Source organism: Ranitomeya variabilis, chromosome 7, assembly GCF_051348905.1.
Source record: "Ranitomeya variabilis isolate aRanVar5 chromosome 7, aRanVar5.hap1, whole genome shotgun sequence".
NCBI lineage: Eukaryota > Metazoa > Chordata > Amphibia > Anura > Dendrobatidae > Ranitomeya > Ranitomeya variabilis.
Genome location: NC_135238.1, coordinates 223,367,839 through 223,391,697, shown reverse-complemented (window position 1 = coordinate 223,391,697; position 23,859 = coordinate 223,367,839). Strand labels below are relative to the sequence as shown.

At 42.7% G+C, this 23,859-nt stretch overlaps 2 protein-coding genes across 7 annotated transcripts in view; one reads left to right on the top strand and one right to left on the bottom strand.

The window, feature by feature from the left end:
* The window catches only part of ZEB2 (zinc finger E-box binding homeobox 2), a 175,536-nt gene extending 173,563 nt beyond the window's left edge, over positions 1–1,973 (bottom strand). The window contains exon 1 of one of the 2 annotated variants that reach the window (XM_077273008.1): positions 1,841–1,973. In XM_077273008.1, coding sequence (XP_077129123.1) covers positions 1,841–1,910 — 70 coding nt within the window. In that variant the 5' untranslated portion in view covers positions 1,911–1,973. The remainder of the gene's footprint in view (positions 1–1,840) is intronic. The other variant, XM_077273010.1, reaches the window with a different exon arrangement.
* LOC143784580 (uncharacterized) overlaps positions 1,972–23,859 on the top strand; it is a 54,858-nt gene continuing 32,970 nt past the window's right edge. For 2 of the 5 annotated variants that reach the window (XR_013217822.1, XR_013217821.1), the window contains exon 1: positions 1,972–2,333. Coding sequence is in view for 1 of the 5 variants with exons in the window: in XM_077273011.1 (XP_077129126.1) it covers positions 2,119–2,333; positions 12,153–12,882 (945 nt within the window). In the remaining 4 variants the exon portion in view is untranslated. Of the gene's footprint in view, positions 2,334–12,152; positions 13,056–15,316; positions 15,441–17,018; positions 21,543–23,859 lie in introns of those variants that run through there. The other 3 variants (XR_013217819.1, XM_077273011.1, XR_013217820.1) reach the window with 3 other exon arrangements.

Genomic DNA, 23,859 nt, shown 5'->3' with positions numbered 1-23,859 from the left:
CCCCACAATGGATAGAATATCATATAACTACTAGGGATCAAAATAAAACATACTCCATTCAATTTGTCAACACAGGACACAATATCTAACTATTATGCATCACAAGAACCATACTCTATTCAATGCACAGGTAAACTCATTATATTTTGACTATTTAATTCTCTGGTGTCAAAATCTCCAACCTTTACAATAACCACAACAAGCTCTAAACTTCATGTCCCACCTTTCTTCCTCCCACCCCACATGCAGGTGTGCACTGAAGTCTTATGCGAGTGCAACATTCTTTTAATAGCTGCTTACACCTTGTGAGTCAACTTCTGTACTTACACAACATCTTTCTTTTTAAAAGAAAAAAAAGGAAATATGACCAAATGATCAGAAAAAAATAAACCACAAAGCATGTGATGTAGAAAGAGATGACACACAATACACCTATGACCTGCAGCCAGCACAGAAGAGCTGACAACTTGAATTAAACAAAGCAGCATTTGACAACTCTTCTTTTATGATACAATCCTTGACTTTGTTCTGCAGTTATTATCAGCAGCACCAGGCTTTGCTAATGTCCCCACATACACACAGTGGATACAAAATCAATAACCAACATTTAATAAAAAGGGAACAGAAGTGGGAAACATTACACGTAATTGTAGCCATTCTGGAGTGAGATGGGAGGTCTTGGCTATGGAGGACCACCTTATAAACTGGCAGACAAGCCCAAGCCAGTGGTCTGTGACTGGACAGGGTGCCTATATTATTTAATTACTAAAGATAAACACATAGATGAAAGGAATGAAGGGTGAGCTGTAGGAGTCTCTGGTTATGCTAGAATCCCTATCTCACACCCCATGTTGACCACAGCAGGGTCCCAAAATGTAGATTGACCCCCCACCCCCCTCCCTCTCCCTAATAAAATCACCCACTAAAACTCAACTAGTGTTTATTGCAAGCAGCCTGGCACAGCACTGGTTAATAGCAATGACATGGACACGAGTTAAGAAAAAAAAAAGTTTACTTGAAGTGAGGAAGAAGAAGGAAACTATGCAAGGAGTAGCTAGTGATCAAGGAAAGCTGGCTGAGAAGTGGTCTTCTTCTTCTTTATTAATAATATTATTATTTATTTATATAGCACCATGGGGGGTTACATCCAAATACAAATATCACTTCTTCTCAGGAATACCACTATAGCTATAGCAATGCCTGGGGTTAATGGGGATGATGTAGATGGCACAGCAGAGGCAAACACACACCCTGCAACCATTATTGTGCTAGAAATGAAGATTAGCCCTGCAATGGAGGCTGGGGGTCTGCGCTGGGCACCATGGCTGCTCTGTGAAGCAGAACATCCCCCCCTCCTCCTGGGTGATTGTGACAAACAAGAAGCAGAAAAGAAAAAAAAATAAGTGACAAAGGTGCTATCTGCCAGGACTGGGGAGAACTAGTAATGTTTGCTTGGACCGGGGGAGCTGCAGCAGCAGCAGCCAGGGGAGGGGGCCCCGTGCATGGAGAGCAGCTGCAGAGCCGGAGAAGAAAGGGAATCTGGCACAGGGTGTCATTGCTGAACCGTTAGGTGAGACTTCTGCGAGCAGAAAGTTGTTTTCAAGCCTGGGAAGCCAAAGCAAGCCCCCCGAACTCCCTGCCCTGCTCCCCACCCAGCCTGGACCAGGGGGGGACCCTCAGACCACACACACCCCGAGCTGAGACCCCTTCTCTCACACTTAGAGGGGCGAGAAGAGGAGAAGCTCAAGACCTCGCACTCAACTACTCAACTCTTCAGCAGCACAAAGACGCCCAGCCCGGGACCCTCTGCGGGGGTGAGGGGGTCTCCAGCGGTCCTTACCGTTCTTCCTCCTCGGATTGGCTTGTTTTCGCCTCTTACACCTGGGGCCATCCGCCATCATCTGCTTCATTGATAACAGTGGATCAGAAGCTGGTTCTCATGGACTCGGCTGTAGATCAGCAGCACGCAGACTCTATCAACCAAACACAGCACAGGGTGGGCATTGGGAGATCCCATTTAAACACAGGGCGCCAAATAAAGACCCCTCTCCGGCTCCTTCCAGGGTCCCTCTCACTCCTTCTCCGTTGTCTCAAGGGTTGCACCAGATAGAGACAAGAATGACATCTTGCAACCATGAGTCAATGCCTCCCCCCCCGTGCATCCTCAGCCAGGGCTTTGCACAACTTTTGGGTGTTGAGTGTAATGGGATCTACAGCTCCTCGGATAGTAGTGAGTGTAATGAAGGCTGCGACCACCAGTACTGGCAGAAGTCATCACAGACTGTTGTCCCCCCTTGTGTGGAGCAGCCCTGGCTGCAGGGTCCACATAGAATGTAAGTCAAGGGGATGATTGCACCGAGGGTCTTGTTTAGGGGGGGTGGAAACTTTTATGTGTAGTAAAAAAAAAGTTACATTTGAGATTGTTTCTGTCAAAATGTTGGGGAGGGGGGATAAGGACAGCTTTAAAAGGGGGGGGGGGCTTATGGAACAGATGTAACCCTTAAGACAAGGACAATTAACCCCTTCCTGTGCAGAATGTTAGCCCAGATAACCCTTAGTGCAATTCTTATCTATCACCTAAGACAGGTTTTTTTTTAATTACTTTTTCAGTGTGAATGAACGTTTACTAATAATAATGTGGATGCCTGTAAACATAGAGCTCCAACCAAATTAAGCACCCTTCACTCACACTCACACTCACTCCTATCAGGAAAAAAGATGTGTGTGTGTGTGTGTGTGTGTGTGTGTGTGTGTGTGTGTGTGTGTGTGTGTGTGCGTGTGTGCGTGTGTGTGTGTGTGTGTGTCAAAGCAAACAAACAATGTAACAAAAAAAAAAAAAAAAAAAAAAACTTTACATAAACACCAGCAAATATTAGAAATCATTATCAGACACGATTCAACTTTTTTTGCCTTAATGAGAATGCCTGCAAAAAATGATCGGTGACCTGGGAATTTAACACCAAGTCACACACACCGCAGGATTATCTGCCTGAGGATCCATTTGTGTCTTAAAAGTAATGTAACAATACATATATGGAGAGATATCGATCTATATGTGGGAGAAATGCAGCAAAGTATCAAAAATGTATATATAGATCTATATGTGTGAGAAATGCAATAATGTATCAAAAATGTATGTATAGATCTATATGTGTGAGAAATGCAACAATGTATCAAAAATCTATATATAGATCTATATGTGTGAGAAATGCAACAATGTGTCAACAATGTATAGCTAGATCTATATGTGTGAGAAATGCAACAATGTATCAGAAGTGTAAATAGAGAGCTATATAGATCTATATGTACGAGAAATGCAAAAATGTATCAACAATGTATATATAGATCTATAGGTGTGGGAAATGCAACAATTTATCAACAATGTATATATAGATCTATATGTGTGAGAATTGAAAATGCTGCAACAATGTATTAAAATGTATATCTAGAGAGAGATATATAGATCTATATGTGTGAGAAATGCAACAATGTATCAAAAGAATGTGACTTTTGCTGGGCCAAAAAAATAAATCTAAAATATAAAATACAGAAATGAAACTCGCTTCAATTAACAGAAAGAAAGAAAAAACAATTAAAAAAAACCCTGAGAAAAGTAAAGTGTTTGTGGGGAAAGACTAAAGTCACAAGATGAACTAAAAACAGAATTTATGTAAATATTTCTCAGGGTGAAGAGATTAGAAAACTTTAAGGAGATACATATGTCGCAGTGAAATGTTGTTTGTGATTAATATGTGTTACCTGCCCTCCCAGGTAGGAGAAGGGTCGCCCAGTGTGTGGCATTGTGCCTGGGGGTTGGGGGGCATCTGGAGAAAGTACATAAAGGAGTCACCTACCTTTAGGGTCCTGTGGGCAGCTGGGCAGAGGTGCTGTGCGGGGACATGAAGGTGGACCAGGGGTGTAGGAGGATGACAATGATGACAGTAGCTCCTCAGAGAAGACAGTGGCAGGCAGGCCAGGCAGGCAGGCAGCAGGCAGGCAGGGAGGTGAGGAGGAACCGTTATTCCTGCTGGGCAGGTTAGGACTGATCTCTTACTGCCACTTCAGGAAGCACAGACCTGGGGACGGACTGACGTGTTACGCTTTTCCTAATGACATTTTTTTCTTGTTGGTGGAGGAGACCCTGCTACTCACGCCACCTATCTTTATGGGGAGGGATAATTGAGCACCAAACGTGAGCATCATTTGCAAACGTGATCACTAAGTTTCTCCCTCTCTGGGAAAGGATCTGGGATAGATTATACCTTGAAGCCTCAGCAAAAGCTTAGGAGAAAAATTGAAATTCCACCTCCCTTATCCCCCCCCCCCATCCCCAATACCACCAAACACTTCTCTCTTCTCCCTTAACTCCCCCCCCCAACCTCAACTCTTTCTCTCCTCCCCTCCCCAACCATCATCAAGTCCTTGCCATCATTATCTTCGTCACTAAATCCTAGTGGATACAAGACTGGAAACATTTTGCACCAATCATGCATCTTAGAACCCAAAAGGAACTCCAACTTCCCAAGGCTGCAGTAAAACGAAGACCCCCAGACACTGAAGACCACTGCTCGTCTCTGGGCTGACGCTTCACCCTGGATCCATTTGCTGATTATGTCCATTGTTTGATCCATTTTTGTTTTGTACCTTTTGCTTTGTATCTGGTGACCGCTTTGTGTTTATGTTGTGAGTCGCTACATTGTATATTGTTTTGGAATGAAGATTGATACATTGTTGCACTGATTTAGCAGTCTCTTTTCCCCCCAAGGTTTTGTAAGTAACAGGTATAAGGTAGGATGGGTTTTTAGAAGTTTTATGTAGAGTTTGATACATGTGATTTATGAATGGGGTCAGTAGTTACAAGTGAAGACATTTTCTATGTAGATATTGTTGTTTTTTGTTTTGTTTTTTTTTTAAACTGTATCCTTAATTGAATCATCAGTCAAAAAAAGATTGTGATGTGACGTTGGGTTTCTCCAGCCAATCAGGTGCAGACACAGATATTCCCCACATCTGGAGTAGTCAGGACAGAGGAGCAATATTAACTAATGCAAGTCTGCATCCCAGGGGAGGACACTGAGACTAAGTGTTTTAACCAGTGATCTGCTGCTGCCCCTTCACACACAGTCCACCCAGCAGCTCAGCTGTAAACTCCTCTGCTTCTGTTACTCTTCTCAACAGGAGGGGAAAAATAATGTGGCTCCTTAGAATTGCAAGGAAATCGATTTTTTTTCCTCTTTATATTTTAAATGATTAAGATTGTTTATTTGTAACTGAGGGAAGTTATATATTAAAGAGAAAAGGAATGTACTCTAGAGAATTTTCAGTGTTATTCTTACAACTATCCACTTTCGATAGATAGATAGATAGATAGATAGATAGATAGATAGATAGATAGATAGATAGATAGATAGATAGATAGATACAAAAAATCTATTTACTTATATAGATATATTTTATTGTGTTATGTGTTTTTAGTCCTTTGGACATGTGCTTATATTACTCTACCATTAAATGTATAGTACACATGTCATTAGCAGGTACACACATATAGATGTAGGGGAATGTAATGTTATTTTTTTACTATATATATATCTCCTCGTGAATCATTTATGTAAGACCTTCTACAGATCTATCTATTATCTATCTATCTATCTATCTATCTATCTATCTATCTATCTATCTATCTATCTATCTATCTATCTATCTATCTATCCATCATCTATCATCTATCTATCATCTATCCATCTGTCAATCTATCTATCTATCTATCTATCTATCTATCTATCTATCTATCTATCTATCTATCTATCTATCTATCTATCATCTATCTATCCATTATCTATCTATCTATCTATCTATTTATTATCTATCTATCTATCTATCTATCTATCTATCTATCCATTATCTGTCTATCTATCTATCTATCTATCCATTATCTATCTATCTATCTATCTATCTATCTATCTATCTATCTATCCATCATCTATCTATCTATCTATTTATTATCTATCTATCTATCTATCTATCTATCTATCTATCTATCTATCTATCTATCTATATATCTATCTAATCTCCCTTGTTGCCTGTTTCTATCATTTTTAATTCCATGTAAAAGTTTCTAGTAGTAATCTGAGCTGACCTGAGTGATTGTCATTGTCCTCTTACTCTGATATATTAATTCTCTGTCTTTTTCACCATTCGCTGTTTACAAAGATTACTTTTCTAGAGTTGATCACTGCACCCTGAATGTACAGAATATTTCATCCACGTTCACGCTTCACTTTTCTCCAAGTAAAACTCCCCCGACAACTGACTGTCGGCCGTGCACTTGTGGAGCAGGGGGCTTCTCGGTGTCAGTGGTTGCCACTTGTGGACCTCCAGTTGTGACAAAGCAGCTCCCACCATGTACCAGCACCCGTCCTATCACAGTGTAATGCTGGGAGCTGTAGTGCTAGAGCAGCTGGGAGTCACAGGTTGCAGGTTCCCACTATTGCTGGATGATGGGGGTCTCACCCAGCGGGTCTTGTAATCGCTAAAATAAAGGAAACGGAGAAGTGAGCAGATCAGCTGTGTGTTTTCTGTTTCTTCCTTTTTACGGTTGTGTCGAGTTGCTGATTTTTACCTTGTGATGATGACACAATGCGAGAAGTGATGTGTGCATAATATATGTCAGCACCGAGGACAGGAGGCAAAGGAAGCCGCAGGTGTGTGAACAGCACCAATGTACAGCGCAGTCATCACCCGGCATAAATGTGACCCGGAGGAGCCGGGATACAGAGCAGAGAGCAGAGATCTCTGTCCTGAGCCTGACAGTGCAGAGAACATGTCATCTAAATACACCTTCTGTACTATCTATCTATCTATCTATCTATCTATCTATCTATCTATCTATCATCTATCTATCTATCTATCTATCTATCTATCTATCTATCTATCTATCTATTATCTATCTTTTTATCTATCCATCCACCATTCATCATCTTTCATCAGATTTCTCAATACAGACTGCATTTATCAATAGATATCTTACACATGATGAGATTGGTGTACATACTGTGAATTCAACCCTTGCTGGATAAAATGGCCATTTTACCATTTTACTATCAGGTAAGACTTTCAAAGTAAGTACACCAGCCTGATCAGATCATCATCTAACATATCTCTATTTAATAATGTATGCAGTTTGTATTGTTTTGTATTGCAATGTGAAATCTAGTGACAAATACCCTTTAGATCTTCTTTCTTTCTTTCTTTCTTTTTCTTTCTTTCTTTCTTTCTTTCTTTCTTTCTTTCTTTCTTTCTTTCTTTCTTTCTTTCTTTCTTTCTTTCTTTCTCCCTCTCTATTCTTCCTTCTTCTCTCCCTCTCTACCCTTCCTTCCTTTCTCCCTCTCTATCCTTCCTTCCTTTCTCCCTCTCCTTCCTTCCTTTCTCCCTCTCCTTCCTTCCTTTCTCCCTTTCTATCCTTCCTTCCTTTCTCCCTCTCCTTCCTTTCTCCCTGTCCTTCCTTTCTCCCTCTCCTTTCTTCCTTTCTCCCTCGCTATCCTTCCTTCCTTTCTCCCTCTCTATCCTTCTTTCCTTTCTCTCTCTACACTTCCTTCCTCTCTCTCTCTCTACACTTCCTTCCTTTCTTCCTCTCTATTCTTCCTTCCTTTCTCCCTCTCTATCCTTCCTTCCTTTCTCCCTCTCTATCCTTCCTCTCTCTCTCTACACTTCCTTCCTTTCTTCCTCTCTATTCTTCCTTCCTTTCTCCCTCTCTATCCTTCCTTCCTTTCTTCCTCTCTGTTCTTCCTTCCTTTCTCCCTCTCTATCCTTCCTTCCTTTCTCCCTCTCTATCCTTCCTTTCTCCCTCTCTATCCTTCCTTCCTTTCTCCCTCTCTACCCTTCCTTCCTTTCTCCCTTTCTATCCTTCCTTTCTCCCTTTCTATCCTTCCTTTCTCCCTTTCTATCCTTCCTTCCCCCTCTCTATCCTTCCTTCATCTCTCCCTCTCTACCCTTCCTTCATCTCTCCCTCTCTATCCTTCCTTCCTCTCTCACTCTCTACCCTTCCTTCCTTTCTCCCTCTCTATCCTTCCTTTCTCCCTCTCTATCCTTCCTTCCTCTCTCCCTCTCTATCCTTCCTTCCTCTCTCCCTCTCTATCCTTCCTTCATCTCTCCCTCTCTATCCTTCCTTCCTCTCTCCCTCTCTATCCTTCCTTCATCTCTTCCTCTCTATCCTTCCTTCCTCTCTCCCTCTCTCTGCTTCCTTCCTTTCCTCTATATATAGCAGATTAGTGACACAGGAAGGGTCAATTATTCTCAGGGCTGCTCTTTTTTTCCCCTCCTGTTGAACTAATGCCTGTTTCCAGCTTCTTAGGGCTAATTATCCCAAATTCTGGGACTAGTTTGGTTTTGCTAATCCTCATGGATGACTCCAAAGTTGAAAGATAGGAGAAATATGATCTTCTGTGAAATACAATCATATCTTCTGGGCAAACACTGGAATAATGACTAATTCCAGATGAAGGGGGGTCAGTGTTGTGTTTGGCGTCCCCTCCATGCGCAGGATCCAGAGCTGGGGGTGGTGGGGGGTGCTGTGGCATGGAGTGCAGGCACCTCTCCTGTAATGAAGTGAGCTCACATTAGTGCTAGCACAGGACTAGGCTGGGTCTATGGAGCCTAATTTGGTCCTGATGGACCTGGGTGACCCCCCCACCACCCACCCTATATATATATATATATATATATATATATATATATATATATATATATATATAAACATGTTAGCTGTATCATGGTGAAAAGGAAGTTATTCTCTTGTGTGATGGTTAAAAAAAAGACAATTGTCAGCTTTTCCACTTCTCCAAATGCACCAGGCACAATGACATGTGAATTAAGACAGAGGAAATGTTCTAATATAAAACCCGTGCTCAGAAATGTCTGAGAGCACCAGGAATAAGAAACCCTGAGCATATGCTGGGATCAATAGCCGGGTCTGGACTCATCCATTCTCCTCCTTGGTTTGCAGACAGCCCCCCCTGCCCTATTATGAGACAGGGTGGGCAGTATGGATGCACTGGTTACTATACAGGGACTGAGTGTGGTGTCTGCTGAGTACATGTCAGACCTGACAGAAGGTGCCTGGGAGCAGCTGTTGCTTCCTCTGCTTGTGACTCACTTGGGAATCCCAGGTCATTCCACACAAGCCCCCAACTCTGTGTTCTCAGTCCTGCAGCCGTCCCCTCCTATATAGTCCTGTGTGCCCCCCTGTGCCCAGTCATCATTGCAAGCCTAATACTCTCCCACCACACACTCCCTGCTGCAGCAGCCAGCCCCCTCCCTGGCCACAATTATCTGATTAATATCTACACTTGGTATATTCAGCCTCTATAGACCCGCCTGCGCTGCTCCCTATGCTCAGGGGAGGGTGCCAGGAAAGAAAGAAAACTCTCAGGAACAGCATCTGTCCATGTCAAGACAAAACGGCTAAGCTGCAATACCACGCATGGCCTGTAGATAAGGGTGGCGCTGTTTTATTGAACGAAAAACAGTTCGTTTTTCTATAACGTTTAGATCCAGATTTCGATAGAATTTTCTGCGATCACCATAACAATAGTGAGAAAGAGGCTTAATGCTACTTTATTAGTGTCAGGGAGCAAGAGAAATCATTGGCATTCTGAAAATTGGGAAAATAATTTGGGGTCTCAAATCAGATTTGTAAATTTAAAAAAACTGACCGTCACATCCAAACATAGACTTAAGGTACCTTCACACTGACCAACTTTCCAACGATAACGATAGCGATCTGTGACGTTGCAGCGTCCTGGATAGCGATATCGTTGTGTTTGACACGCAGCAGCGATCTGGATCCCGCTGTGATATCGTTGGTCGTTGATTAAAGTTCAGAACTTTATTTGGTCGTCAGACCGGCGTGTATCGTTGTGTTTGACAGCAAAAGCAACGATGTCAGCGATGTTTTACAATGGTAACCAGGGTAAATATCGGGTTACTAAGTGCAGGGCCGCGCTTAGTAACCCGATATTTACCCTGGTTACCATTGTAAAAGTAAAAAAAAAAACACTACATACTCACCTTCTGATGTCTGTCACGTCCCCTGGCGTCCGCGCTGCTGCTCAGAGCTTCCTGCACTGACTGTGTCAGTGCCGGCCGTAAAGCAGAGCACAGCGGTGACGTCACCGCTCTGCTTTAGGGCCGGCGCTTACACAGTGTAGGGAAGCGGACGCCGGGGGACGCGACAGGCACCAAAATGTAAGTATGTACTGTTTGGTTTTTTTTGCATTTACACTGGTAACCAGGGTAAACATCGGGTTACTAAGCGCGGCCCTGCGCTTAGTAACCCGATGTTTACCCTGGTTACCCGGGGACTTCGGCATCGTTGGTCGCTGGAGAGCTGTCATTGTGACAGCTCTCCAGCGACCACACAACGATGAAACAGCGACGCTGCAGCGATCGGCATCGTTGTCTATATCGCTGCAGCGTCACTTAATGTGACGGTACCTTAAGTGTGAACAGGTGCTGAACCTAGAGACACCAACTCATGTACACTCAAACATTACTGCACTAGAAATATGAAAAATTGAGAAAGTTTATGGCATAAATTGGCCAATTCATGTGTACCTGGTAGCCACGATAAGGCATTTCTCGTATACCAGAGCCTAGCAATGCCTTTCCTCACTTAGAATAAAGTCTTCATCTGTATGGGAACATAAATCCTCTGTTAGACTAAAATCTATATCTTTAGGACCACTACCCCTCCACAGAGATATAGATTTTAGTCTAACAGAGGATTCATGTTCCCATACAGATGAAGACTTTATTCTAAGTGAGGAAAGACATTGCTAGGCCCTGGTATACGAGAAATGCCTTATCGTGGCTACCAGGTACACATGAATTGGCCAATTTATGGGCTAAACTTTCTCAATTTTTCATACCTCAAATCAGATGTGACTTCATTGAAGGCAGAGTTGTACTATCAGCAGAGATTAGAGTCAGGGGCGTAACTATAATAAGTGCTGGGACCCTAGAACTTAGGGAGGCCCAAAAGGTCACTTTGGCCCATGTGAAAAGACCACCATTACTATTAAAGACTTGACCTTGTGCATTGGGGACCACGAACTTCAAGTAAGACCGCCGACATAATGATGGGAAGATAATGGTGAATGTGGGAGTAGCTCAACATAAAGGTCAAATCCAGAGGTGGGCACACAGGCACCTCTGCCACATAAGAGTATATATGTATGTAAAGGTGCCCATACACCTTAGAAAGCTGATGTCCGAAAGCCACGGGGTTCAGATAAGCATGCATGTGCCTTTAATGGGGACAGTGGAGTCAGCAGCTGGCAGACATCTTTTCTGGAGGAATGACACTTTGTGATATCCTCCCTAGCACTACAGCACCTCTAGCCAGCGAAAAGTGTCACCCATCTCTAAAATTAGGACTACTGAAATATAACGTACCTGATAACCCCCCTTTTAAAAATGTTAAAGATCTCTATACACATAAAAGCTGGTTCTATCCAAGTCCTGCCTTCAGACATATACATGGTAGGTGTGTGGTCCTCCCACAGATTGTACATTGGGGTTTAGGTATTTATATTGTAGTACCATGTAACTTAGACATGTCCTGGCTCCAGTGCTGGGCTTTGCGTCTTGCTTCCCTGATGGCTCCTGTGCACATTAGGTTATTATAATAATTCCGGCATACACATCTGATGTCACATCCCTAGGCCTTATTAGTCTGGCTCAGATGGTGGCAAGTCGCCTGAGTATTCAGGTAGTTTAGATTACTGATACCTTAGTTCTGGGCCCTGCTACACCTCACTCTCCGGACTTGGTTTATGCCAATATAATGCCAGCAACACATATCTAAATGAAATTCTAAAGACGATCACTTGCATAAAAGTAGCAAACCTAGGTATGTCTCCTGACTAACACAGTTATACCTCTCTGTTGGGCTCAGCTACATAAAGCTTCAAGTGTTTCTCCTGATTAAACTGGCTCTGCTATAACACTAGGCCATGCTGTTCCAATATGCCTACTTGAATACTCACTTTTGTTGTTCTAAATACCTGTTTATATACTCATCTATGGTGTTCCAAGGTGCTTCAGTCCACATCCAAGGTGCTATCCTACATACCCATCTCTTCTGTTCCAAGGTGCTTCAGTCCACATCCAAAGTGCTATCCTACATACCAGCTCTACTGTTCCAAGTTGCTTCAGTCCACATCCAAAGTGCCATCTGGTGTACCCAGCTCTGCTGTTCCAAGGTGCTTCAGTCCACATCCAAGGTGCCATCCTTCATACCCAGCTCTGTTGTTCCAAGGTGCTTCAGTCCACATCCGAGGTGCTATCCTACATACCCTGCTCTGCTGTTCCAAGGTGCTTCAGTCCACAACCAAAGTGCTATCCTACATACACAGCTCTACTGTTCCAAGGTGCTTAAGTCCACATCCAAGGTGCCATCCTGTGTACCCAGCTCTGCTGTTCCAAGGTGCTTCAGTCCACATCCAAAGTGCCAACCTGCGTACCCAGCTCTGCTGTTCCAAGGTGCTTCAGTCCATATTCAAAGTGTCATCCTGCATACCCAGCTCTGCTGTTCCAAGGTGCTTCAGTCCACATCCAAAGTGCCAACCTGCGTACCCAGCTCTGCTGTTCCAAGGTGCTTCAGTCCACATCCAAAGTGCCAACCTGCGTACCCAGCTCTGCTGTTCCAAGGTGCTTCAGTCCACATCCAAAGTGCCAACCTGCGTACCCAGCTCTGCTGTTTCAAGGTGCTTCAGTCCACATCAAAGGTGCTATCCTACATACCCTGCTCTGCTGTTCCAAGGTGCTTCAGTCCGTATTCAAAGTGTCATCCTGCATACCCAGCTCTGCTGTTCCTCTTGACACCAACGCCTTCAGTCTGTGTTGCACATTCAGACCTTTGAGAACCCTCTCCACCTGGTGAGCTATAACACAGCTTCAAACCATCCATGAAAACACACAACAAGCCAAAACATTAACTTGAGGTCAAAGGAAAAGGGAATCTTTTATCCATGAAGAAGAATTGTCAAAGACCTGTAAGTTTTCAGATTACTATGGGTCCAAGATGAGTTTTTAGGACATTTTTTCTTTATTTTTCCTGATCCCCCTATGGGTGTATTAGATGCTGATTGTAAAAAAAAACACATTTGGGTGGAATTGCTCCCTAATGAAGTCTGTGTCCTCATGTCTGGCCCTTGGTAAATTTATTACTGCACCTTGACCTGGCAGAAGGAGACTGAAAGCAGCTGTTGTTTTCCTGCCTGTGAATCACCTATGAATCCAGGATCATTGTAGTCTTCCCCTCTCTCTGCTCAGCCTCCATGAATCTATTACTATCTGCGCTCATTGTGTGCACCCCAAACCTTAGTACATATGATGGGACTCCCTGATCTCCAGCATTCAGCCTGAGCTGCTGCTCCCCATAGTGCCCCCATCTCTGGGCTCTGCCTATGTTCCCTCCATGCAGGATTCTCACTCCTGGGCACAGACACCTCCTCACCCTCAGTGCTGCCCCCAACCAGGCAATTACCTGCCAGCCCCCATGTCACAGAGAGATAAAGGCTAATATCTGGTTACATGTCAGGGGTCCGTGCTGCAACCCTGATAACATGTCCATACATAGGTGGTAATGCAGCGTCTATAGGGTCTGGGGGCCGGGGAACAAGCATGGGAGTGCAGATAAAATACCCCCATAGGGGAACAATCTCTGGGGTCTTTATAAAACTATGAACATCTCACCCTAATTACTCAATTATATTTAACCCTTTTAATAAAGTTATGTCAGCCATTGTGTGCTTACTATTATAAATATGCATGGGCCTATGGAAGAAATATCTACCTATTTATTATCTATCTATCTATGTATCTATCATCTATCTATCTATCTATCTATCTATCCTCTATCTATTATCTATCTATCTATTTATGTATCTATCATCTATCTATTTATCTATCATCTATCTATCTATCTATTATCGATCTATCTATCTATCTATCTATCTATCTATCTATCATCTATCTATTATCTATCTATCTATTTATGTATCTATCATCTATCTATTTATCTATCTATCTATCTATCTATCTATCTATCTATCTATCTATCTATCATCTATCTATTATCTATCTATCTATCTATCTATCTATCTATCTATTTATGTATCTATTATCTATCTATCTATCTATCTATCTATCTATCTATCTATTTATCATCTATCGATCTATTATCTATCTATCATCTATCTATCTATCTATTTATCTATCTATTATCTATCTATCTATCTATCTATCTATCTATCTATCTATCTATCTATCTATCTATCTATTATCTATATATTTATCAATTTATTATCTATTAGCCATCTATTATCTATCTATCTATCTATCTATCTATCTATCTATCTATCTATCTATTATCTATCTATTTATGTATCTATCATCTATCTAATTCAAACACGCTTTAATGTCAGGACTAGGGTTGAGCGACCTTTAGTTTTTTAGGGTCGAGTTGGGTTTTGTGAAACCCGACTGTCTTAAAAGTCGAGTCAAGTGAAATCGGCCGACCACCGTGAAAAATCGGGTTTCGGCCGAAACACGAAACCCAATGAAGGAAACATATTTTTTTTCTCTCTCTCTCTCTCTTTCTCTCTCTCTCTCCGTCCCAGCACAGAAAATTTCGTACTGCACATTCCAAATCCCTACTGCGCACAAGCGATAACATGACGATAGGCGTTCACTCCCCTAAGACCTATGTCATCACTCTGCCCACGCTCATTCATTGGCTGAAAAAATGGCGCTAAACGCGTCATACGAAACGCGACTTTGGCGCCAAGATCGCGTACCGCATGGCCGACCCCACACAGGGATCGGGTCGGGTTTCATGAGACGCCGACTTTGCCAAAAGTCGGCGACTTATGAAAATGAACGACCCGTTTCGCTCAACCCTAGTCAGGACCAAATACATGGGAAACATATGGGGACTTAGTATATAAAAAATAAACTATCTCTTTAGGGATATCCACTGAGGAGCGAGGGCACCACATTGTTACCCCCTAAGGTGCCAACCTCTGCCATTAGGCAGAGGTTCAGCACAGGGCCTGTAGAGGGTGTATCAGGGTACACATATACAACATATACAACATCACATTTTAAATGACTTTTTGCACTTTGTGCACAATTCTGTGCTGTTTGTCAGTGCATGACATTTTTAAAGGTGATCTAAATAAAGTTTATTGTTAATATACAAGGTCCCCATATGATTCTCTAATGACTGAGACCTTATAAGTTTTCTTTTCAGGACTAAACACACAGGACCCGTAGAAGCGCTCGTCAGCGTGAAACGGCCGTCGTCCGTCACCCTCCACTCCCCTCCCTGCTAAGTTTATCCATGCTTCAATAAAGGATTGGATTTTACCTGCCCGGTGAGTGCGTTCCTCTCTTCTTATACATTTGGATATTTATCGTCTTTTTTTCCTTGGATACTGCACCACTGGAGCTGCCGTGTGGGACTCTCAGCATTATTTTTGTTTGTTATGCTAGGTGGTTAGCTTGGCTGCAGCTGTGCGGAGGTGATCTCTTTTTTCTTTTTCTTTGCATATATTCTAAACACACATTAGTTTTGCCAAAGCACGTGTACAATAGGGAGTAGGGATAAGGACTGTGGAAATGATGGATGGGGCACATCCAGGGTGGGGGCTATGGAAGTCCATGGCACATCATAGTTCTCTTTCTCAAAGTCTATGGCATGAGCTCACATTTTATCTATCTAATATTCCATATATCACTAGTGTGTATAACAATACTTCAAAGCTCCCCTGTTTCTTATGAGGGTGTGAGAAGATGTCGGAGTCAGATATCCACCATGTTATATAGCAAGCACTGGAGCTCACAATCTAAATTCACTGTTTAATAATGTCTGCAGTTTGCACTGTGAAATATGGTGACAATTTACCTTTAAAGCATCTATTTTATATATAGTTTCCCTTTATTTCCCTTCCTTCCTTCCTTTATTCCTTCCTCCCTCCCTTTCCTTTCTTTCCTTGCCCTTCTTTCCATTTCCTTCCCTTCCTTCCTTTCTTCCCTTCTTTCCCTCCCTTCTTCCCCTTCCTTCCTTTCTTCCTTCCTTCCTTCCTTCCTTCCCTCCCTTCCTTCCCCTCCCTTCCACACCTTCTTGACCCTTCCTTCTCTCCCTTCCTTCCTTCCTTCCTTCCCTCCCTTACTTCCTTCTCTTTGCTTCCCTCCCTTCCTTTCCTTTCCTTTCTTCCCTTCCATTCCCTCCCTCCCTTACCTTCCTGTCCCTTCCTTCCTTCTCTCCTTTCCTCCCTACCTTCCTTCCTTCTTTTCTTCTTCTCCCTCCTTCATTTCCTTCTTTACCTCCTTTCCTTCCTTACCTTCCTTCCCCTCCCTCACCCCTTCTCTCCCTTCCTTCCTTCTATTCTCCCCCACCCTCCTTCCTTTCCTTCCTTCCCTTCCTTTCCTTCCCTCCCTCTCCCTTCCTCCCTTCCTTCCTTCTCTTCCTGCCCTTCCCCTCCTCTCTTCCCTTCTCCCCTCCCTCCCTTCCTCCCACATGGAGACATTTTGGTTCCAGAACTAAACATTTATAAACCTATTTGATTGAAAAACGTTCAGTCCTGAAAGCAAAAAATTGCCACATGGGCCAATACAAGTCCAGTTTGCTTGCATGGTAATTTTTGGAAAGCTGCCTCCTTTTTGTCATTTTGTATATACTGTATATCTGGGACGTTTTTCGCTGCTATTTTCTTATCTAGTTATCTGCTCGTAATATCCTTTAATGCGGTGTAATTATGACTTTAAACGCAGATGTGAACTCCATTCTACATAAAGATTCCTCCTCCTAATGGGACATTAGAAACCCTCTAATTTTCATTTCTTCGCTCTTTCTTCCCTGCAGATTGTTTTCATCCCTTTGTACATTTCACTGTAAATGTCTTTTGTCCATGTTATATATCATATCTTCTTGTTGGAATATATTTTGACAGCCCCGAGCCGTTATTACCGCGGAATGAATGGAAGAACGGAGGCACAATGCGAGTGACCTCGGAGAGCTGACAATAACGTTTTCTTAGCATCATTGAGAAACAAGATAAGGTGTGTTTCCTCGATTCACACTTCTGACTCAGCAGTCTTCAAAGAAAAGTCTATTACACAAGAGGTTTTTGTTCCCCTTGATAATGCTCACTTCTGGAAGCCGGAGGTTTACTTGTTTGTTTTCACATCTCTAGAATTAAGAACAACGTTACATTTAGGAAAAGCGTGAAGAGAAAAAGCTCATACCGCTTACACCTGACTATACATTGTATCATCTATAGACTGATGAGGCGATCGTTTCCAATGGATATTTAAGACATTACCATGCACAAGTAGTACATAAGGTGTGGGCATCTATTGGGTTCAAGGGGTTGTCCAAGACTAAAGCCCCCCATACACATTAGAAAAATGTTCAGCTGACTCTATAATGTTTAACGTGGGGGGCGGCCAACTGGTTGTCAAGGAAGATGTCGATCAGGTATGTCCAACTTTGTACTCCAGAAGATAAGCTACTGGCAAAGATCTCGGTTGATGGCATTCTCATAGGGAACACAGGAGTGCTCGACCAAAGGATCACTCTTGTGTATGGGACAGAAAGCTAAGTTGGCTGTTGGCCAAACAAGAGTCATTTAATGTATATATAGAGGCCTTCAGATATTGATGATTTGAGCATAGAACAGCTCATCCATATCAGATGTTTAGGGGTCTGAAAACCAACACCTTCATGGATCATGTCCTGGAGCCACAGAAGAAGCTTCATGCATTGTGTGATGGGAACCACTTCCTAGACTATGGAGCTGCGGTAATCCGGTAATGGTGGAGGTGCCATATGTCGCCTCTGATATGAGTTGGATAGATCATCAATATCTCAGTCCAGGATAGACACTTTAAATGCCCTTTTATACGTCCTGAAATTTAGACAAACTTTTTCCCTTATAAATTGCACTAGACCCATGTAGAAGGACTAATTCTGCTGCTGTAAACTCAGCTTAAGTATTACCAAGTAATTATGGCTCAAAATAGAGGTGTCCAGCAAAGCTCTTGCTAGTAGGTACAGCCATAGTTTGAATTACATTCTTTGCAGCCATCTTTACATGGGCAATCCTGGATATAGTGAAGCGCCCCAGAGTCCTGGTCATTGCAGTAATGTCGCTCTTCCTCCAGGGGGAGTGATATTACATCTGATGGTACTAAAGGAGTTCACCTGACCGGGTATCACAAGTCACACACTACACTTCACACTCCAGTCCACCAGGGGGAGCCTTGCTTCTATCTATTAGGGCACTCCTCACACACAGGTAAAACTGGTGAGTTGGATAGGAAGTCAGTGAGAAGCTCCCTGGGTTTGCCCCAGAGAGGACATGTCAGGCAGACAGGGGGAGAATGAGGAACATCTGAGCTGCAGACAGAGGGTCCCTGTCAGGGGTGGGATCCTGACAGAGACCAAGCACGAGATAGAACGTTACGGAGCTGTGCCTGCATCCATTGCGGCAGCATCCCAAGAAAGCACACAAAGCGAAGTATATTGTGGAGAGTGAGAAACGAAGTTACAGCACAAGGAGATAATACCGGGAAGAGTTCTGCCCCAAGATCGGCAGCCTCCTTCTGAGGCACGTAGCCGGTGGCCGGAACACCGAGGGAGTAATAGGCTCTACGCATTACTTCAGAGACTGGCAGGACAGTTGATTCCAAGTTGGCTGCCCGACCTTAATACCTATGAAGACACAGAGGCAAATTGTGGGAGAGGGGCGTCACTAGGGTCCCTATAAAATAGATCCAGGCCTACCCCGTCATACGGGTCGTCCTAGCCATATCATCTGGGGGACAGAGAGAGAGAGAACATCAGAAACATCCACGAAAGTTGTGAGGATTATCCCGTGGTGCTCAGCAGGGAGGTACTACAACACACAGGTGCTAGTAGGAAGGCTACTGATTTCCACCTGGATGAGGGAACTCTGGATGTGCCTTCGGACCGGCCGGACTCTGCGTGCCCTGTGAACGGTACTCTGGACTGTGGACCCTGAAGTCTTCAGTAAAAAGGTAAAGAGACTGCAACCTTTGTGTCCTCGTTATTCATTGCATCTAACGACATCCACCATCACCACCTACACATCTGGGAAGCCCTGGGGACATACTTCACCTGTGGGAAGGTATACCATCTAGCTGCCATTCCATCACCCCAGCGGACCCCTAGCAGCGTCGGTCACCCTGACCGAATACCACAGGTGGCGTCACGAACACCGTACAAACTATCCACTTGTAATTGGACGCCCCTCAGAAGGGCCAGGGACCGGGTCGGGCCACCGTGACATCCCCAGAACCGAGAGAGATATAGACCCGGTACCGAGTACCCCATTGCCCTACACGTGGGGGCGATTCAATAGCAATATTTGAAAAAGACTCAGGTTGGGTCAAAACATAACCTATCGCTTTTCCTACAGATTTTATCAAGCACTGTGGTGAACTACTATGCTGTATTGAAATAAACACACATCATTTGCAATCTTCTGTGAGTGCAGGTGATTACCTTGCATTTAAAGATTTGGAGTTCTCCAGTCCCGCCAGCACCCCCATATATATTGAGGGCACACCTTTTCTATTGCATTTCCATAGGTTCAGACACCAAGTTGGGCAAAAAGGGCTGGTAGTGTCAAGGTCAGGGGTATATTCAGTAATGTGTCTGGTGCAACCCCACTGGGGTCAGATCTTTAAAGTTTTTCCTAGCGTTAGGGTAAGCAATCAATATTAAAATTGCTAGAGGCCAACTTCTACCATCACCATCGATCAACTGACTGAAGAGGCCATTGCGCTCTGGGAAGCTATGCCTCCCCTTTATTGTCTACCAGGCACTGTTTTGTACATTTGGTCGTGGCCACCATGTGGTACAACTGATCTCTACAGTTCAGTCCTTTTCATGTGCATGGGACTCATCCATGGACTGATTCATGCATTGTGTGTCTGGAAAATAATGCCACTTGTTGGAGTAAGAAGTTATCACCTATCCACAATGAAGGTGACCACTTCCAGATCAAGGGAAGTCTGACCGCTGAGACCCCCACCAATCACCAGAATGGGGAACTTTTGTCCCCCATTTTAACAGAGTGGCGGCTGCTCCATTCATTCTTTATGGAATGCAAGAGATAATCAAGCCCTATACTCTGCTATCTCCACCAGTATTGGACCATACCAATCCAACTGCAAAGGATGGGGTAGGACAGGAGAAAGCTTTGCCCCTTCACCCTTGTCCATTAGTGGGGAATTGACATAGTCGATAAATCCATTGTTGGCTCGACTCTGTCACACCAAATTCCATTTTTCATAGTAAACGCTGGAAAAGGTAACTCTAGGGTTTAAAAAACAGAAACTAGATGAAACTTTTCCGTGATTCGAGCAAGAACAGCTTACCAAAGGAGGTCAATGGATAAGAAGCAAAGCTTTGATTGGGTTCCACCATATTGGATGATACCTGACCCAAAAATTCATCATGCTTGGTGGTCCATTCATGGCCCAGTAGGGGATGGACAATTTCTCTGGCTAACGCAATAGGACCCTGATGGGTTTGCACTGTCAAGACTGATCCGGTGAGGAGGATTCTCTAAGCCCCCAGTCCGGGTGGGAAAACAGATCCCAGGTGTTGATGCAGAGAGCAGGAAGGCACGTGGGCAGCGAGGGCTTGACACACTCAGGAATCTCAAGACAGCATAATGGATGAGGTGTAACCCAGCAGGGATGGAAACGGTGGAGGAACCAACCAAAGAGGTCTACAACCTAAATCCCAAGATTCAGGTGTATGTGTGTCAATGGGCCTTAAATAGGTCTAGGGAGATGATGTTATTGATTGATACGAGTCAACCTGAAAAGACAGACGTGTAGCACAACGGAGGGCAGGAGACCCAGGAGAAGGGAGCGAAGCCCTGGAAACCAAGGACAGGTGTGTAACATGCAGCCTGTTTGGCCAGCCTTGTACGAATGAGAATATGAAGGTGTTATTACACAATAAACCACACAATAATACAAAGTACATAAAAGCTGTAAACGCATATACACTTCTATTTGTTTGCCATCTGTTTTGAAATATGCTATATGTTAATTGATCGTAAGTATTAAAGCTAATTTTGCATACGAACGCACGCAGAAAAGGGCCATTATCTCCCGGAATTATTAATGAGTTATTTTTTTTTATGATGAATAATTAATCTTTTGGAATAATTTCTCTATCTGTGATCTTAAGATCTATTTGCATATCTAATATATGATTACTTTAGTTCCATTCTCCTAGGAAAAAAACATAAAGTCAATAATATTCCCCAAACTTTTCCTAAGTTCCGCTTGTAATTATTTTTAATACACATTCCAAACTTAATGGACGGGATTGAAGGAATTACACAGCGAGGTCCTTAAAGGGAGCGACAAACATTATTCCCCTCCCTCCTTCACCTTCTATTCATCAAAGCGATGTCCAATTTGTAGTCCAAAATGACAGAAAACAGTGAGAGAAAAAGAATTAAACGATGCTATAAAGATTTTTAAAAAATGTCAACAGTACAAAAAGTTTTGGATTTTTTTAAAAAGTTTTAAAGTCAGTATTTTTATTTTATATTATTACTGCTTATGTAAATAAAACAATGAAGAAGACAAGCTGTAGTGAAGATACCATGGTGTATTTGGTTTACCTGCTGTGAGCTGCGAGACGACTGACACTGAGATTGGAGCAATGTCTGCACCACGTCTACCCACTTCAAAGGCCGTAATGTAACCACTGATCTCCTGTGCACGGAATGAGGCAGAATACATAGTAAACACCAAACCACCCCTACAACCACACCGAGCCTTCACCTTCCTCTTCCTCACCTGAGAGCGGAAAGCAGAGATCAGCGTGCAATCACTGCCCCGGCACTTCACCGCTCTGTTTCACCACGTGGCAGGATTTTGACCCCTCTTCCCCAAGAAATGCAGCAACACCATGAAACAAAACATAAAAAAAACAGACTGGGCAGATTTATTAAAAACGTCTACATGTTAACTTACGTATTTATTCAATTTACATAAAAACATTTTCGTTAATTTATTTGGTCATCCAGTCATTTCTTTCTTTCTTTTTATTTTTTTATGTTTCCTTTATTCTTTTATCTTTTTTAATCTTTTTCTTTTCTCTTATATATTTGTCATTTATTTCTTTATTCAATATGCAACTTTCATGTTTTTTTTTAACATATATTTTTTACAAAATTCATTCTTGAAAGCTGGGTTTATCCTCTCCATCAGGCCACGTCCACACGTTCAGTATTTGGTCAGTATTTTACATCAGGAGTGGGTGGTAAATACAGAAGTGGTGCAGATGTTTCTATTAGACTTTTCCTCTGATTGTTCCACTCCCGATTCTGGATTACAAATACTGATGTAAAATACTGACCAAATACTGAAGGTGTGAACATGGCCTCAGGATCAGGTTTTTTTTTTTTTTTTTTATTTATTTTAAATCATGATGCAATTGACTGATAGAAAAATGCATCAGGTGTCATCAGGCTTTCCCTATTCTCCCAGGTGTTGCAGCAGTTCATCCAACGCCCCAAACCGGCACCCGCCCCTGCCCAAAGGAAGAACTAACATCCCGGACAACTAGGAGCGATCCCATTGCAAACAATAGGATCAGTTTCTATCTGACACGGGATGGAGTCTACAACCCAGTGCTGGATACATGTGCAGGGGCCTCATTCATTCTGCAAAATTCATTCATTTACTCATTTATTCGGAACCTTTTAACCCTTAAGGGCACGTGCACAAGTTATGTATTTGTTGCAGAAATTTCTGCCTCTCTTGATGGTAAAAACACAGCGTTTTGATGCTTTTTTTTTTACATGTGTTTTTGTTGCAGAATTTTCCCCATTCATTAGTATTGGTGAAATCTGCAGCAAAAACGCTGAAAGAATTGACATGCTGCAGAATTAAATCTGCAAGTGAAAAATAAGCAACAAGTGCACGAGACTTGAAGATTCTCATGGGATCAGGAAACCCTGCAGTAAAAAAACACAACAAAAACGTGACAAATCTGCAACATGTGCACGGGTCCTTCCCTCTTACATTTTAAAACATGAATTGGTTAATTCCTTTTGTCTACTCGTTCATTCAGCACAATTTATTCCGTTATTCATTCTACAATATGAATATTTTTTTCCCTTTTTTCCTTTTTTTAATTCATAGAAATGCATTTCTATTTTTCTGTAGAATAAGAGGAAGTACATTGCCTTGCGAAAGTATTCGGCCCCCTGGAACTTTTCAACCTTTTCCCACATATCATTCTTCAAACATGAATATACCAAATGTAAATTTTTGATGAAAAATCAACAACAAGTGGAACACAATTGTGAAGTTGAACGAAATTTATTGGTTATTTTAAATTTTTGTGGAAATTCAAAAACTGAAGAGTGGGGCGTGCAATATTATTCGGCCCCTGTAACTTAATACTTTGTTGCGCCCCCTTTTGCTGCGATTACAGCTGTAAGTCACTTGGGGTATGTCTCTATTTTTTTTGTACATCGAGAGACTGAAATTCTTGCCCGTTCTTCCTTGGCAAACAGCTCGAGCTCAGTGAGGTTTGATGGAGATCGTTTGTGAACAGCAGTTTTCAGCTCTTTCCACAGATTCTCGGTTGGATTGAGGTCTGGACTCTGACTTGGCCATTCTAACATCTGGATACGTTTATTTGTGAACCATTCCATAGTAGATTTTGCTTTATGTTTGGGATCATTGTCTTGTTGGAAGACAAATCTCCGTCCCAGTCTCAGGTCTTTT